This window comes from Podarcis erhardii (assembly GCF_964252035.2).
Source record: "Podarcis erhardii genome assembly, chromosome: 12".
Taxonomy (NCBI): domain Eukaryota; kingdom Metazoa; phylum Chordata; class Lepidosauria; order Squamata; family Lacertidae; genus Podarcis; species Podarcis erhardii.
In genome coordinates, this window is record NC_138513.1 from 20846567 (window position 1) to 20861806 (window position 15240).

General features: G+C 40.9%; 1 protein-coding gene across 1 annotated transcript in view; it reads right to left on the reverse strand.

Moving 5' to 3' along the window:
• The window catches only part of LOC309353004 (macrophage mannose receptor 1-like), a 51225-nt gene that overhangs the window by 19250 nt on the left and 16735 nt on the right, over positions 1-15240 (reverse strand). The window contains exons 8-17 of the mRNA XM_081881846.1: positions 11229-11386; positions 11008-11121; positions 9328-9443; positions 7461-7609; positions 6378-6577; positions 5377-5501; positions 4485-4572; positions 2731-2875; positions 676-717; positions 134-297 (exon numbers count right to left, since the gene is read on the reverse strand). Coding sequence (XP_081737972.1) covers positions 134-297; positions 676-717; positions 2731-2875; positions 4485-4572; positions 5377-5501; positions 6378-6577; positions 7461-7609; positions 9328-9443; positions 11008-11121; positions 11229-11386 — 1301 coding nt within the window. The remainder of the gene's footprint in view (positions 1-133; positions 298-675; positions 718-2730; positions 2876-4484; positions 4573-5376; positions 5502-6377; positions 6578-7460; positions 7610-9327; positions 9444-11007; positions 11122-11228; positions 11387-15240) is intronic.

The window sequence follows — 15240 nt, forward strand, 5'->3', positions numbered from 1 at the left end:
AAATTTCTAGAGCCAAATTTCTAGAGCAAGTGTTTCACGAAATGAAATTTCTGAAAAGGCATAGTCTTTTATAACAAAGAATGCTTACTACTCTGAAGTATTTATTTGAGGAAATAATAAACTAGCGCCTTACATATTTTGTTAAGAATCTTCTTTCCGTGTAGCTTTCAATGACTGCAAGATCTCCAAAGTTCTTCTTGCAAAACTCACGTCCTGTTTCCATGGGAGCAGTGTAAGTGCTGAAATAATACTGCTTGTCTCCATTGATGAGCCATCCATCACTGCTATATTGAAATTCTGCGAGAGAGGTGGTATGGATTAGGGGGGGGGGCGTGCATCGCTAACCACCCCTACCTGGGTCACTTCCTGCATCAGATCTGGGCTTTGAATAAACTTCTTAATGCAATAGGGCACAGTAGGGTAGAGCAATGAAGGGGTGTGTAAAAATTATCTGAGTAGGTCAGATCCATAGATGCCTGCCCTATCGCGTCTAGTTTTGGACTCTGAGCAACTGATGTGGAAGAAGCTGTGCTTGATAACCTTATTCCTGAAGTGCAGCTCTCAAAGAAATTGGAAACCTCCATCTGCCTGGGTGGGAACGGCAACACTCACTTAGCTTCAGTCCCTAGTTATTGACATGACATGATTTCTTCAAAGGAAGCAATGCAAACTTACTTGGTAGAGGTGGTTCTGTTGGTTCAGGCTTTGGTTCTTCTCCTGGGGGGGAAATGTGATCCACACATGCATTATCCTATTAAAACCAATAATTAAGCAATGCCTCGGGGTAATCAAGGCAGCAGGAGCCCCTGTGCTGGTGGACTTTGGTGAAGAGGAAGTTCAACAATATCTTTTTTAAAAAAATATATTCTTAGTTTTTAATTTAACTATTTGTACACATATTCCATTTGTTCTTCAAAACATGTTATCTTATTCACAAATGCAAACCAAAATAAATCAGCATTTCTTCACATGTGAGTTCCCACCACCTCCTTGCGACTCCTTACTTCTTCCTTATCTTTTAACTGCGTTTTTTTCCCTTAGTTCACTTCTCTTACATAAAGTATACACTATCTATCTATTATTTACTTTGCAAAATTTAGTCAAAACACATCAAAGATTTTGTTTGAGAACAATGTTTTTCCAAGTACTCTTTGAAGCAGTCCCACTCCTTTTTAAACCTTCGGTTTGGTTGATTCTTGATCATCTCTGTCATTTTTTGCTAATTCCAAATATTTGCACAATTTAATTTGCCGTTCTTCCTTCGTTGGTGTCCTATCCCCCTTCCAATTTTTAGCAACCAGCATTCTCGCTGCTGTTGTAGCATATAATAACACCCTCCTCTTATCAATTGAGATATCAATTTTCAGAATGCTCAGAAGAAAGGCTTACAGTTTTTCCACAAATGTTTGTCTGAACATTTTTTTTTAATTCATCGTAGACAATACCCCCCCTTTTAAAATTTTATCACAACCCCACCACATATGGTACTTTGTTCCTTCCACTTGCTTATACCCCCAGCATACATTTGAATTTGTTTTGTATATTTTGGCCAATTGGGAAGTTCAACAATATCATCCAGCATGTTGAACTGGGGGTTAGGATTGCTCTGCCCAATTCCCACATTATTTCCAAGTGGTATTTTAATATTATTAAGTTGAATTTGGATTTCTGTGTCACTCATATTTCAAAAGGATCTCATTTTGTAACAAAAATAATAATAGAATGACTCTTCACAATGGATTTTGAATTTGACAAATGGTGCCAAAGAAAAAAATGGCATAACTTTTTTGTATAAAAAATTGAAGTTCACAGCGATCCCTGTGAAGGTGGCTACATAATATGTTCAGGCAGAGTGGGGAATTTGATAGGTTTGATAGATTGCATACAATAACTGAAAATGTGAAAACTGGTGATCATATTCTAAGGTAGTGGTCAAACTATTGGGTTTTATTCTTTTGCAACTTTTTTTAGCACATCCGCTTACACTTAATTCCTCCCTAATGCATTCACCTTCCTCTAGTTTGGAACAGTGGTCTGAGGATGCTTCAAGGTGGTCTGTTTATTGAGATTTGTTTGAAAGGTAGGTTGGATGGCATTTGCTATTTCATGAGCATTTATTTGTTGGTTAAGGTTGCATCAAAGCAACCTTAACCAACGGAAGCAAAAAGCAAGTCATCTTGCTAGAGCTAAAATGGAAGTCTGTGAAAGTTGATAGAATTTCAATCAAAATTTTGAATTTAGAGTTTGGCTTCTAACTCCGAAATTCAAGAGGATTCCAACAAAAGGGGGAAAGAAACTTTTGACTAGCTCAGCTGAGCAGGATTACCACCAGATATGCAACATGACCAATACCTTTTTTTTTTTTTTTTAAGGATTTCAGTACAATTAGGGCATTCCTTGGAGAAAAATTATCCAAAGGTTATTCACTAGCAATGTAACCAATATTTCTTTTGTCTCTGATCAATCTCAGGGCTGATTCCACTCGCTTTGCTGCCGACTGTATTTCAACTCTGCTGACGCCTGGTATGAAGTATTTATGGCAGCTTTCACACCATAAACAGCCACAGATTTATTATTGTCCACATCTTTGAGATATGTGTGTGTGTGTTGAATTAATCAGAATGCTGATTTGTTTTAAAAACATTTTTAGTATTTATTTATTTTTAAATACCGTAGTATCACAAGCAATCTTCTGGTGACGTTACAGCTTAATAAGGCAAGAAATCTTACCTTTTTTAATCTGACAAATCCAGTTGTACAAGTCCTCACAGTGTATATCATTCCAGCGCATCCGATAATTTGCATTCAACTCTCCACAGTGCTCAATTTCATTGTAGTTATTGGGCTCTCCATACTCCCAGTTTGTATATCCAAGCTGAGGAGAAATAAGTTCGTTACATTGCTTGTCTGGAAATAAGGTGGTTTCATTTTAATGAAGGGTGCCTTCACACAGCAGGTTATTGCATACTCAGCACTGATCAGGCATGCAAATTCTTTTGCAGTGTCCACACTGCATTGTCCTCATCAAAATGCCATCTACAGCCTAGGACTCTCGTACCTATGGGACCGCCTCTCCTGGTATGCCCCACAGAGGACCTTACAGTCTGCAAATAATAACATCTTGAAGGTCCCAGGCCTCAAGGAGATTAGACTGGCCTCGACCAGGGCCAAGGACTTTTCAGCCGTGGCCCAGCCTGGTGGAACACTCTGTCACAAGAGACCAGGGCCCTGCGGGATCTGACATCTTTCCGCAGGGCCTTTGGTCAGGATTCAGTTTGACTCCCCTTTCCCCCATAAGAACTTGCATGAAAGTGGCCTCCTAACTTTTCGCACAAGCTCATATAAGTTCAGCACAAACAGCAGGGCCTGGTGAGCATTGAAAGTCTAGGATGATTCTAGGATGTATTTTAATTGATTGCTTGATTTTATCTTGATGTGTTACATAATTGATGTTACCTGCTCTGAGCCTGGTTTTGGCTGGGGAGGGTGGGGTATAATTTTATTTATTTATTTATTTATTTATTTATTTGTTGTTGTTGTTGTTGTTGTTGTTGTTATTGTTATTGTTATCTCCCCCCATTTTAATATGTTTTTACAGTGCAGGGGGTTACATCAGATGGAAATGTTAAATCCAGATGAAGTAGGAAATTAATATGGGATGGCATTTTGTACAGATGATGCAATGTAAACGCTGTGCAGAACATAAGCAGCACTAAGTCTGCAATAAAGTGCCATGTAAAAATGCCTATTATTATTATTATTATTATTATTATTATTATTATTACCCCACCCATCTGGCTGAGTTGCCCCAGCTCTCTGGGCATCTTCCAACACATAAAAGCACAATAAAACATCAAACAATAAAAACTTTCCGATAAAGGGCTGCGTTCAGATGTCTTCTAAAAGTTGTATAGTTGTTTATCTCCTTGGCTGGATTTATACTCACTCTTTAAGCATTCTAGAATGATGTTTTTGATATCATTCTAAAACATAAATACATCCTACTCTTCCTTTTCTACAAGGTCTACCCACTTATTTCACACGGGGAGAACTCTCAGTGTCCTCTGGTGTATCAACTTAATAATGCATTGTTGATGTCTTAAAATAACATCATATGGCTATATGATTATCATAATTATCCTTAAAAACCACAAGTATAGATGAGTCCCTTGACATCTAATGGCAGGGTGTTCTACAGGGCGGGTGCCACTACCAATAAGGCCCTCTGCCTAGTTCCCTGTAACTCCTTGCAAACTTCTCCTAATGGAACTGCCAGAAAGCCCTTGGAGTTGTATCTCAGTGTCCGCACTGGTGGGGGATGGAGACACTCCTTTGGGCATTTAGCATTTTGCAGTATTTGGTTTCAAAACTTTATTTTTAGCGTAATTTTCAGGCTCTGTATGTTCATTTGCTTCTCTTGGTTTTTGACACGTAAGTAGTAAAATTGGAACCACAATATTTTAAAAACAGTGCAAGTCACTCACTGGAGAGCCATCGCTCCACGAAAATCCTTCAGTTGGACTTTGTAAATTTAAGCCTAGCCAGAAATGTGAAGAGCTGAATCCTTGGTCCCTAAGATATCACACAAACATAAGGAGACTTGGGTAAATAGACATGTTGCTTTATGAAATCACTTTTAAACTAACCCAACTATGTTAGCTTGTAATTGTAATGCTTAGTTTCCAACTAAGCTTCTTGGCTTGTCTTTGAAATAAGATTCACTTTATGCAGCTCAGTATTCTGCCTCAAAGACCATCTGCTTATTACGACATATGTTATTTGTCACAGAGTGTGTTGTTTGCTATTTTTCCAATAGTCAAGTCGTCTACTGGTCTTATTTCTGTCAGATCAATACATTTCCCATCTGAGGCAGAACCACAAATATTTCCCCTTGCCTGCTCTCTGCCCAAATCGAGGTGCATAATGCCCAAGATGAGTCACGTTGTTTAGGCACCTTGATGCAGAAAATCCCACAAACACAAATCTCCCCTCCTTGACTAAAATCTACAGTTATAGTTACATTGAATAACTAACAATTCACCCAATGGCACCCAAAATCAGCTGATTGGAAGGACTTGTGGATTCACACAAAACGGTACTGCACAAGGGACTAAATGGCCATTTCCATCTTCTTATATGTAACATCCACACCATGGATGCACTCTTCTCCCTCTTTAATAGTCATGGCTTCACCGCAAAGAATCCTGGGAACAGTAGTTTACTCCCCACAGGACTACAACCATCAGCATCCTTAGCAAACTGCATTTCCCAGGATTCTTGGGGGGGGGGGGAGCCACGACTGTTAAAGTGGTACAAGAGTGCTTTAAATGTGGGTGTGAAATAGCTATGATAACATGGATAAATCAATTTACTCACGACAAATAGCGCTGCAGTGAACGTTCCTCTTGTGAGCTACTAATGGAGGCCAGCTCACCTCCCATGGCTCTACAAAAACTCTGAGAATCCGCCCACGATTTTTTATCATCACCCCTCATGAAAGCCTAATGATGATATATTATTTTAGTTAGGCACAATAAGATCTGTACATGACAAAAGTAAGAAACATTGCTTCATAATAAGGGAAGTGATAAATTGTGTCCATTATAACAAAATAAATGTAATATAATTTAGATATTTTCAGTTCAGCTCAGCCAGTGCTTTTCTTCTAGAAAAAAAATGGTGATGGAACTGTGTACACTTGAGTACCCTCAGAAAAAGAACCACTGAGTTCAGCTAACGTATTGTTATCATCATCTCTCTTAAACCAAGTCAGATGATTGGTTCACCTAGCCTATTATTATCTATTCCAGCTGGCTGCTGCTTTCCAAGACCTCAGACAAGTCTCTTTCCCTCTAACCCTTTTTCAACAGAGAGGCTGGGGATGGAAGCTAGAACCTTGTGCATGCAGAACAGATGCTCTATCATCAAGTTATCTATGGTACTTCAGCTATATCTGGAGTGAGAAAGGAGGACCACCTGTGTTACTGAGCTAGTCCAAACTTCACTTGCAATTTCTCAGGTATTTTCCCTCCAAATTGTATCCAAGCTTTTGCTCTATACATTCTTTAATAGCCCCATGGCAAAGTTGCCAGGCACAACCTTTCGTTAGGGAAACTACAGGTGCTGTGTATATCCGTAAATGAACACAATTGTTACAAAATGGCAATAAGCCTTCAGGGACCTCTTTCCTAAGTGCTGTATCTCTGGACTCTCCCACTGCTTGGAAAAGCGGGAAGAACATAAGGATGAGGGAACGCAACGTGTTTTTAACAAACGTTTCCTGTGCTAACTACAAAGGCAAATAGATGTAAACAAACTGCAGTACATATTTGGTAAGATTCATTAAAAAAAAAAAACCTTGCAATTGAATGTCATACTTTGAAGCACAAGTTCCTACTGTCACTTGGACTCCAGCCGTCAGCGCATCTGGGGGCAGCAGATGTCGTTGGTATCGGCGGAGGAGTCACTCCATCCGCAAAGCGCTTGCAGAGGAATTTTGCCTTTGTCTCACATTTCAGAAGATCCCATAAGCCACCTGTGATTCCAGTCCTCATGGCAACACAGCCTGCTTTTCTCCCTTCGTGGGACATGAAGAGAGACACACAGGGCCATGTAATTGACACAAAAAAGGAAAGGGAAAAACACATCCACTGCCAATTAGCAACTTAACCCCTAGATTTGTTTTAGCATAAAATCTCAATGGTTGAAAAAAAAATATTGTACAATCAACACAGCTTTTTTCTTGAGATCTGTGCTGGAGGGGTTGCTCAGAGGTGCCCAGCTGTGGAGATCCTGGTTTGGTGGCTCCAGTTGTGGGACCCTGCCTTTTAAGAGATTTGGCAGGCCTCATTCCTTGCAATCTTTGAGAAGTGTTCGATGTATATTGAGGGTCTTGCATGAGCCTCTTGGATTTCAATTTTAATGTGGTTTCATTGTTTTATTTTGACAGATTAAATATAGAATTATTATTATTACAATTGCTGTTATTCATTATTACTATTATCATTAGCCACAAATCATGAGCCGATCCCAGGGTAGGCTACAACTATTTAAAATTCAGAATTTGTAATGCTGTAATTTTAAATATAGTTGTAAGCTACTTTGTAGAGAAAAAATTCTCAAAGAACAGGGAATAAATTTATGAAAAAAATAAATTCCTTTTTTTCTATACTGCAACAAAGCTGAGGTTTAAGCAAGGGGGTTTCAAAAGTAATACATTTTCAGATCTAACCAGGCCTGCAAAAACTTAACAAAGCAACTTACTTATACCTTGAGCAAGCAGAATGGAAAGTTTAAATGGGGCAAGGTAAGTGCCAAAGAAGAAATATTTCATCATATATTTATTTGTTCTTATGTCTGTGAGCAGTTCTGTCTACAAAACAGACAGAACATTCTGTGTAATAAGGAGAGTAGTCAGAATTTTGCCTTTCACAGTATCTCTATAGAATTGGTCTACATACCAGGCATTTCAACATTCCAGTGGGTATATTCAACAGTTTCACCACTGGTCCACATGAATGTTCCTCTTTCTTGTATGTCAGAAAGACCAATCCAGAAATATTGTTCTGGCCTGAGCCCAATCAGACTAGTAAAATATGCTTGTTCGTATCTGCAGAAAAGGAATAAAAGGCAAAAGTAGCATTTCATTTCTATGAAATGTTTTGTGACGAAACCCCTGCAAATGTAGCCATGAAGTAGCATGGGCTTGTATATCTATCTACTGTACAAATAAAAGTGTTGGCTCCACTGAGATGGCACATTCATCCCTATGGGAATAAAATAATGTCTTTTTCAGGAAGGAAATATTACAGCACCCAAGAAGGTTCAAGAGACCAGAGGAGGACATGTTCAGACATTGCAGAATTAATGTTCAGAAATAAGTCTGGATCCTGGGGGCATGCTCTGCTTTAAGCCTCCGTATGCTAACCATTTAGCCTACAGGGCTTGGATCCTAAATTTCCATTTGTGAATTGAAGATTTCAGATTTATGGAATGGGCCTTTCCCACATATCCTTTCCCTTTGAAGCCCCCCACCCCATACCCCTTAAAAATATTCTCCTGGGGGTTAGGGAACAGAATTGAATGTGTTGTGGGGGCAGGGGTCCTATGGAAGAGGGAATTGGCAGAAATTACAAGAATGGAGGAGCAATTTTAAATCATCATCATCATTATTATCATCATCATCATTTATTATTTGTACCCCGCGCATCTGGCTGGGTTTCCCCAATTCAAGGTATGGATTCTCTAAGTTTGAAATCAAATGTGCAAGTTGTATATCATCAACTTCCTAAGTAAAACAACGTAACAATATCACTTTGAGTGGATGCAGTTAAACACTCCTAAATTCCATGCTCCCACCTTCCTAACCCTTCCCTGGCATGTTCCCACCTATCTTTCTCTTCCTGGCCTTAACAATAGCCAAGGTTTATGCTGCTACTGCTCTAAACTGTGGTTAATAGACACCACAACTACCATTTTTTATCTGTGATATAGCAGGGTGAGCAACCTCTGGCATGTAGGCTAGATACAGCTCTCTGGACCCCATCCTGCCCATACAGCTCTCCTGGTCCCCTCCCATCCATCAGTTTTTCAGAGGAGAGTAGCTGAGAGGGAAAATAGCTGTGGTGTTGTGCAAAGGGTACAATTGCAGCTCCTTCCTCTGCAAGAAGGTCTTGCTTCAAGAAGACCAGAGCACGGAGAAAATATTTCAGCAGAGACGGGTGTTCCCTGCAAATACGCCAAAAAGTCATCCATGAATTTTGCAGTTGCGTGCATGCATACGATTTTTACAATGCAATTGTGTTTTGAAGTTTTCTTTTTTCTTTTCAAAAGCCCTAAGACTTGCAGTTGATCTTGCATTTATGCTATGTACATATTTTTGCTGGGATTACTGAATTATTTTTGACTTTTGCATATTCAGGACAGAAAAGGGGCAATGCAGTGCTTTTGCATTTTATAACCTATAAAAAAAAATGATGTAAAAGACGGAATGTGCAACTTGAGTGAAATTACTAATAAATCAATGCCTCTGTTTCCATGAGAAATAGCTTTGTTGCATAATATTGAGGTATGGTGTATGAATCTGGCTCCTCCCATTTTTATGTCTAGTCCCACCCACTATCGGCATGTAGCCACTGGCAGCTTTCCAACAGAATTATGTAGTCGTCCACCTGAAAGGTTTTTCATCCTGCCTTAAATAGAAGACGTTTTAGGGAAGAAAGAATCCTGAGATTTCTGCATGATGGCACCAGGCCTTAGCTTAACAAAAATGTCATATTTTCACTTCAGACAATTATTTTTATAATTAATAATAATAATAATAATAACCTGTCTGCAACAGAAGCTAAATGAGCATTGTCCTTTATACATGTTTGATTTGCTTCTGCGAATGTTGAATATACATTTCCAATCATGTAGCAGTATAAACTGTGTCTTTTCCAGCCCTGTTTGGAAGGAAGAATAATGTACTTTACAGACAGCCTGTGAGGTCAAGTGTGCATATTATAACCTTTTAAAAACTCTGTTGAAGACTGATGAAGGTTGAGCAAGAGACAAAAACAGAATGAAAGGAACAAAAACTGGGTGAGTGCAGAAAGTAATACAGCTAAAATACTTCCTTAAATGAAATAGGATATTAGGAATGTTTAATCAGTAAAAAGGCCCTTTCCTGTAGGGATATCCGTTTCATTAAGAGTCTATTGTTTTATAGGAATATTAAACGAATTTAACTTATTATTGCATTTGCTCTGCTCCCTTGTGCAATTATGTTTGGGGGTTTTTTTAACTTTCTAAGCATGAATTCTGTTGAAATGATTTTTTGGTGGATCTGACAATTGTCTACTGTTGATGTTGGAAGATGGTCAGTTCCAGCTAATCAAGACTTTATTTTCCCAGATTAAGGGTTCAGCCAGACTGCCTTCTGTGCAGCATTTCTAGGCACACATCTGGGATTTCCTGGTCTGTGCCTGAGAGGGTTTTGGTTTTTTGCCCCACCACTTTCCCCGGGAAAGCCCATGTTCTACCCCTGAATCAGAGCAAATAGCAACCGGGTTGAGAACTTGATTTTATTTAATTATGCCAAGCGAATAACAACTGTTTATTCCTGTGTTTTACTATTTCCCTTCCAATAAAATAGCTGAGAGAAAAAACTCTGTACAAGAGTGAAAAAGACCAAAAAAGGAGGGGGAAAGGTTAGGATCCTGACAAATGCCTGGCACATAAAACAAGTTTACAAAATACCACTAATTCAATCTGCATTTTCCTAAATTAATGCTTCCATGGCCAAAATACAAAACTTACAGTGAGATGATTGCTTTAATTCCACCACATCAATAAATATGGTTTTGGGTTGGTTTTTTAAAAAAAGAAGGCTTACAGTTACAAAGCAAGTAAGATAAAATGGCACATCAAGACACATAACTAAAGACACATAACTAAAAAAGGGGGGGTAGCAGGCAGATAACATCAAGACAGTTAAAGGTCTCAGATTCCAAAAACTTCAGCCAAACAACCACCACCGTAGACCAAACATTAAAAGCCTGGATGAATAAAACCATTTTTACCCTTGACAAATATCCGTAAGTCTAGAGATCAGGAATATGGACCTGAGCAAGCCTCAGACAGGAGGATGTTGTGCGTGTTTGTTGCATGTTTGTTGTGATGCACTTTTTGAAAGATAGGCTGTTCAATTGCTATGGTTCTGCAGAGCATTTCGGAGGTGGTTGGAAGAGAACCTGAAGAGAAGGGGGAGCCTGGGGGATTTTTTCAAATAAAAAACCACAATATACAGTAGCTACAAGGTTTCCAGAATAACTAGTTATTATGAGCACTGACTGATGGCAACAGCAGGTGACCACCGAAGTGTAAGGTAAGCAACCTGCATTGGACACAGGAACAAGGTTTTATCCCTTGTTGCATTGTAGGTGCTGCTCATTGAATGTGAGCACAACAACCACTTGGGGGAAGTGGGCCAAAGAGCCACTGGGAATTCTGTATTGATCTACTTACTTTCTGGCAGCCTTCTTTGACTACATCTGCATCTCCCAGAGTTTCTTTTAGTGGTTTGCTTTTGCAAATGTATCCATGTTCCACATCACAAGGTTGATCTGCCCAGAACCCTTGCTGCATTGGACAAAAGGAGTTGCTTGGATAAGATTTGTGACATATTTAGACAGGAATATACTTGGTATAGTAGAAGCACATCGAATGAGCCATCTGCTTTACTTTACCTTTCCTTTCATAACCACACAGTCTTCTTGTCTGTTGTTAGCATGTGTTGGCTCTCCACGCAGCCAGTTCGTGTATGTTACAGGAGTCCCATCCGTCCATTCAAAGTACATTTGAACCTTGCGGTCATTCAGCCCAATCCACAATTCATCAGATGAGCCTAACAGGATGAGCATAGGCAAAAATGACACTCCGTTGGATGCAGATGAGCAAGGGGAAATGTAATTTCTGTACAGAATGTCTAAGGTCCAGGCATTTTGCTATTGAAGCAGCACCATGTCAGCCATTGCATGCCTAAGAACTATTTTCTCCAAGGTCAACCTGTTGGCAATAAATGTTACTCTGGAATTCAATAATGGGATCTCAGTTTCCTCTACCCACACATGAATTAAAATCTGCCCATTATTTTTAGCTTGCTGTTCTGAACTATTTCCTGTAAACTACTCCAGCTCTCCCCAAAAAGGAAAAGGTTTCTTTAATAGTGAAAAGGGACATTAAGCCTCTTCTTTAATTAACCAAAGTGGGGGGATGAAAAAATGAAATGTCCTTTATGCCAGCTTTCACTAACTTGATGTGCTGGCTGGGGCAATTTGGATTTGGTAATTACCGTATTACTGTTCTTATCCTTTGAATTATTTGTTCTCTTTGGACCAAGCTTCCTATGAACATCCCATGGGATGTGAAGCAGAGCCTCTCTTACAGACTTTAACATCTGGGCATGTTAAGTACATAAGCATGCAAAAGCAGATCAGTTCAGTTCAGTATCCTGTTCCCCACAGTGGTCAAATCAGATACCTCTGGGAAGCCCACAAACAGGGCATGACAGCAATACATCCTATTTGCCGCAATGGTCCTGTAGTAGCTCGACTATCCAATGTCATTTCCAGCACTTGGGTACTAAGTAGCGCACTACTTCTTGTACTCAGAGACATATGCCTGACCTCATTTAGATCTTCAAGGATTTGTGCTTGGATGGGAATCCAATGGAAGTGGGCAAGAATTGCTTTGTACGGCCAGAAGTGCCAGCAACGAAAGCAGAACCCGCCTTCTGAGCCAGCGCAGCTCTCAAATAAATTTTGAAGAACAGCTGCACATAAAATTGTAGAGTTGAAAGGGACCTAAGGGTTACATGCAGGTGACTCATATGGGGAATCAAACCCACAACCTTGGCCTTATCAGCACCACACTGTAACCAACTGAGCTAACTTTGGGGACACTAGACAAAGTGTCTGCTGTATCTCAAACCTATTACTGATAGTACTTTAGTGTGGTGGCATCGTTCTTTAACTCTGAAATCTGCCTTGGGTTAATGAATAAATCAGAATATGGATTTCAAAATCAGTAGCAGTGGCGTGCAGGCATTGGACTAGGGGGACTAGGCTAGTCCCCTAAATGTTCCCCTGGCACCTCCCTCCCAAAGCCCAGCTTAGGTAGAGAGGTGTGATGCTCCAATGGGCCCAAGAGCCCTCCCGCCACCTTCCCAAAGCCTGCCTAGCTTTAAGAAGGAGGCAGCAGGGCTCCAGCATACTGCCAGAGCCCAGGAAGCTTCTGCCCAACTTAAGGAAGGGGGCACGATTCTCACGGGCATGACATCAGCACACACACCCCAATCACCCTTGCAAGCTGGTGTCTCTGGCCCTAACTGTTCCCCTATGAAAAATTTCACTGCGTGCCACTGAGCAGTAGCAACAAAGAAAGGGAAATTATAAGGAAGGGGAGACAATGCTCTGGGACATGAGAATTTGCACAGAGGGATGAAGGGACACTGAATGGGCTGGATGAGAGACATGCAGAGACCGCTGATTTCCTGCAATGATCCCTCACCTTCTCTGTGCATATATCCATGCATACCCATAGATAGAGGAGCAGAGATGAAGCGGGAAACGATGGAACTGGTAGGAATCTTCCACTCATGGGCACTAGCACATCAGTCGTAGGCCGGATGGATTGCTCTTCAATGATAGTTTCCCAATTTTTTTTTTTAAAAGGCTACATCCAGCAATATTCAATTGTCACCATATTATTTTTTTTAAGAACCAGCGGCAAGTTAATATCTAAAAGTGTGTTCCTGGAGTTTCTTGCCCTTAATTATAAGAGATGTCACCACTGAGGCTGAATCCTGAACCCGAGCCCAAACATAACAGGTGTTTCCTTTCCAATGACCTGAATCACTAAGAACAAGATGGTGCTGCCAAGATGTGTACACAGGACTTCCTCTGACTAATTCAACATTCAAGCAGAATGTAGTACACTGTTTGGTTTTTCTGGCACCTACTGTCATTATAACCTCTGCTTCATGACAGAGATATTGCTTTTAAATGAGATTTTCCATTGCTCCTGGTCCTGCATTCCTGACACTTACATAATGTTTTTCCCCCTGTTTGTTCCCACAACAAGGTCTTCTCCCTCATTTTTCCACTACAGCATATCTGCATTATGCTGCAAGACACAGGATCCAGCCAGCTAGCACAGAAAGTTATGGCAGAATCCTCAAAACATCACCTCTCACTGAAACAACTTTCTAGACTGGTTCTCAAACGGCTTAGTTGCCGAACAAATCAGCTCCTGAACGCCACAAACCCAGAAGTAAGTGTTCTGGTTTGTGAATGTTTTTTTGAAGCCGAAAGTCTGACGCGGCTTCCGCTTGAGTGCGTCTTGGTTTCAGAAGTCGAACGGACTCCTGGAAAGAATTAAGTTCGAGAACCAAGGTACCACTGTACATACTGTATTGACTAGTATCTACGCACTTTTTAAAAATCCCAAAGGTCTGTATTGAAATAATCCTAGTTCTGCAGCAAGAAAAGATGTATTTTGTGATCTGTGCAAACTACACAAATTTTAAATTTTGTTTTGTTCTACAGTGGTACCTCTGGTTAAGTACTTAATTCGTTCCGGAGGTCTGTTCTTAACCTGAAACTGTTCTTAACCTGAAGCACCACTTTAGCTAATGGAGCCTCCCGCTGCTGCCACGCCGCCGGAGCACAATTTCTGTTCTCATCCTGAAGCAAAGTTCTTAACCTGAAGCAGTGGCGTAGCGTGGGGGGTGCAGGGGGGGCCGGCCGCACCGGGCGCAACATCTGGGGTTAGGGCAAATCCACGGGTTAGGGGGCGCAAATCCACGGGTTAGGGGGCGCAAATTATTTGCCTTGCCCCGGGTGCTGACAACCCACGCTACGCCACTGACCTGAAGCACTATTTCTGGGTTAGCGGAGTTGTAACCTGAAGCGTATGTAACCTGAAGCGCATGTAACCTGAAGTACCACTGTATTATTATACCCACGAAGAATGCTAACAAGTTGTTCAGGGTTTCTGATGTTCCATCACCTACTGAGCATGATATCTTATTCAGCAATCCCTTCCAGCAGGCTATCTTATACCAGGTCAGACTGGCCTATCTAGCCCAGTATTATCCTCACTGACTTGTAGCAGCTCTCCTGGATCAAATGAAGTTGTCTTCCTCAGCACCTGCTACCTTATTTTTGTTGATGACAATACCAAGCTTTGAATCTGGCACCTTTTTCAAGCAAAGTGTTTTCTCTACAGCTAAGCTAGATAGAAAAGCTTCCTCATATTGAGTTACACCACTGGTCTACTGGCTCTGTATTATCTGCATCAGGGATGAGGAACCTGTGGTTCTCCAGATGTTGCTGGACTACAACTCCCATCAGTCATGCTGGCTGGGGCTGATGGGAGTTGGAGTCCAACAACATCTGGAGGATTATAGCAGCTCTGCATGGTTTCAGACAGAAGACATTGGACATCTCCATACCTGGAGATGCTGGGATTAAACCTGGAATGATTTGCATGCAAAGCATGGACTCTGCCACAGTGTGATGGCCCTTCACTGCCAAGCCTTCTCTCCCAGCTGTACTGCCTGCTGTGCATTTTCTGCCCTTGAACCAAATCATAGCATTGGCACAGCCCAGTCAAAGCCGTTAGTCCAGGGGTTGTCAACCTGGTCCCTACTGCCCACTAGTGGGCATTTCAGGATTCTAGGTGGGCGGTAGGGGGTTC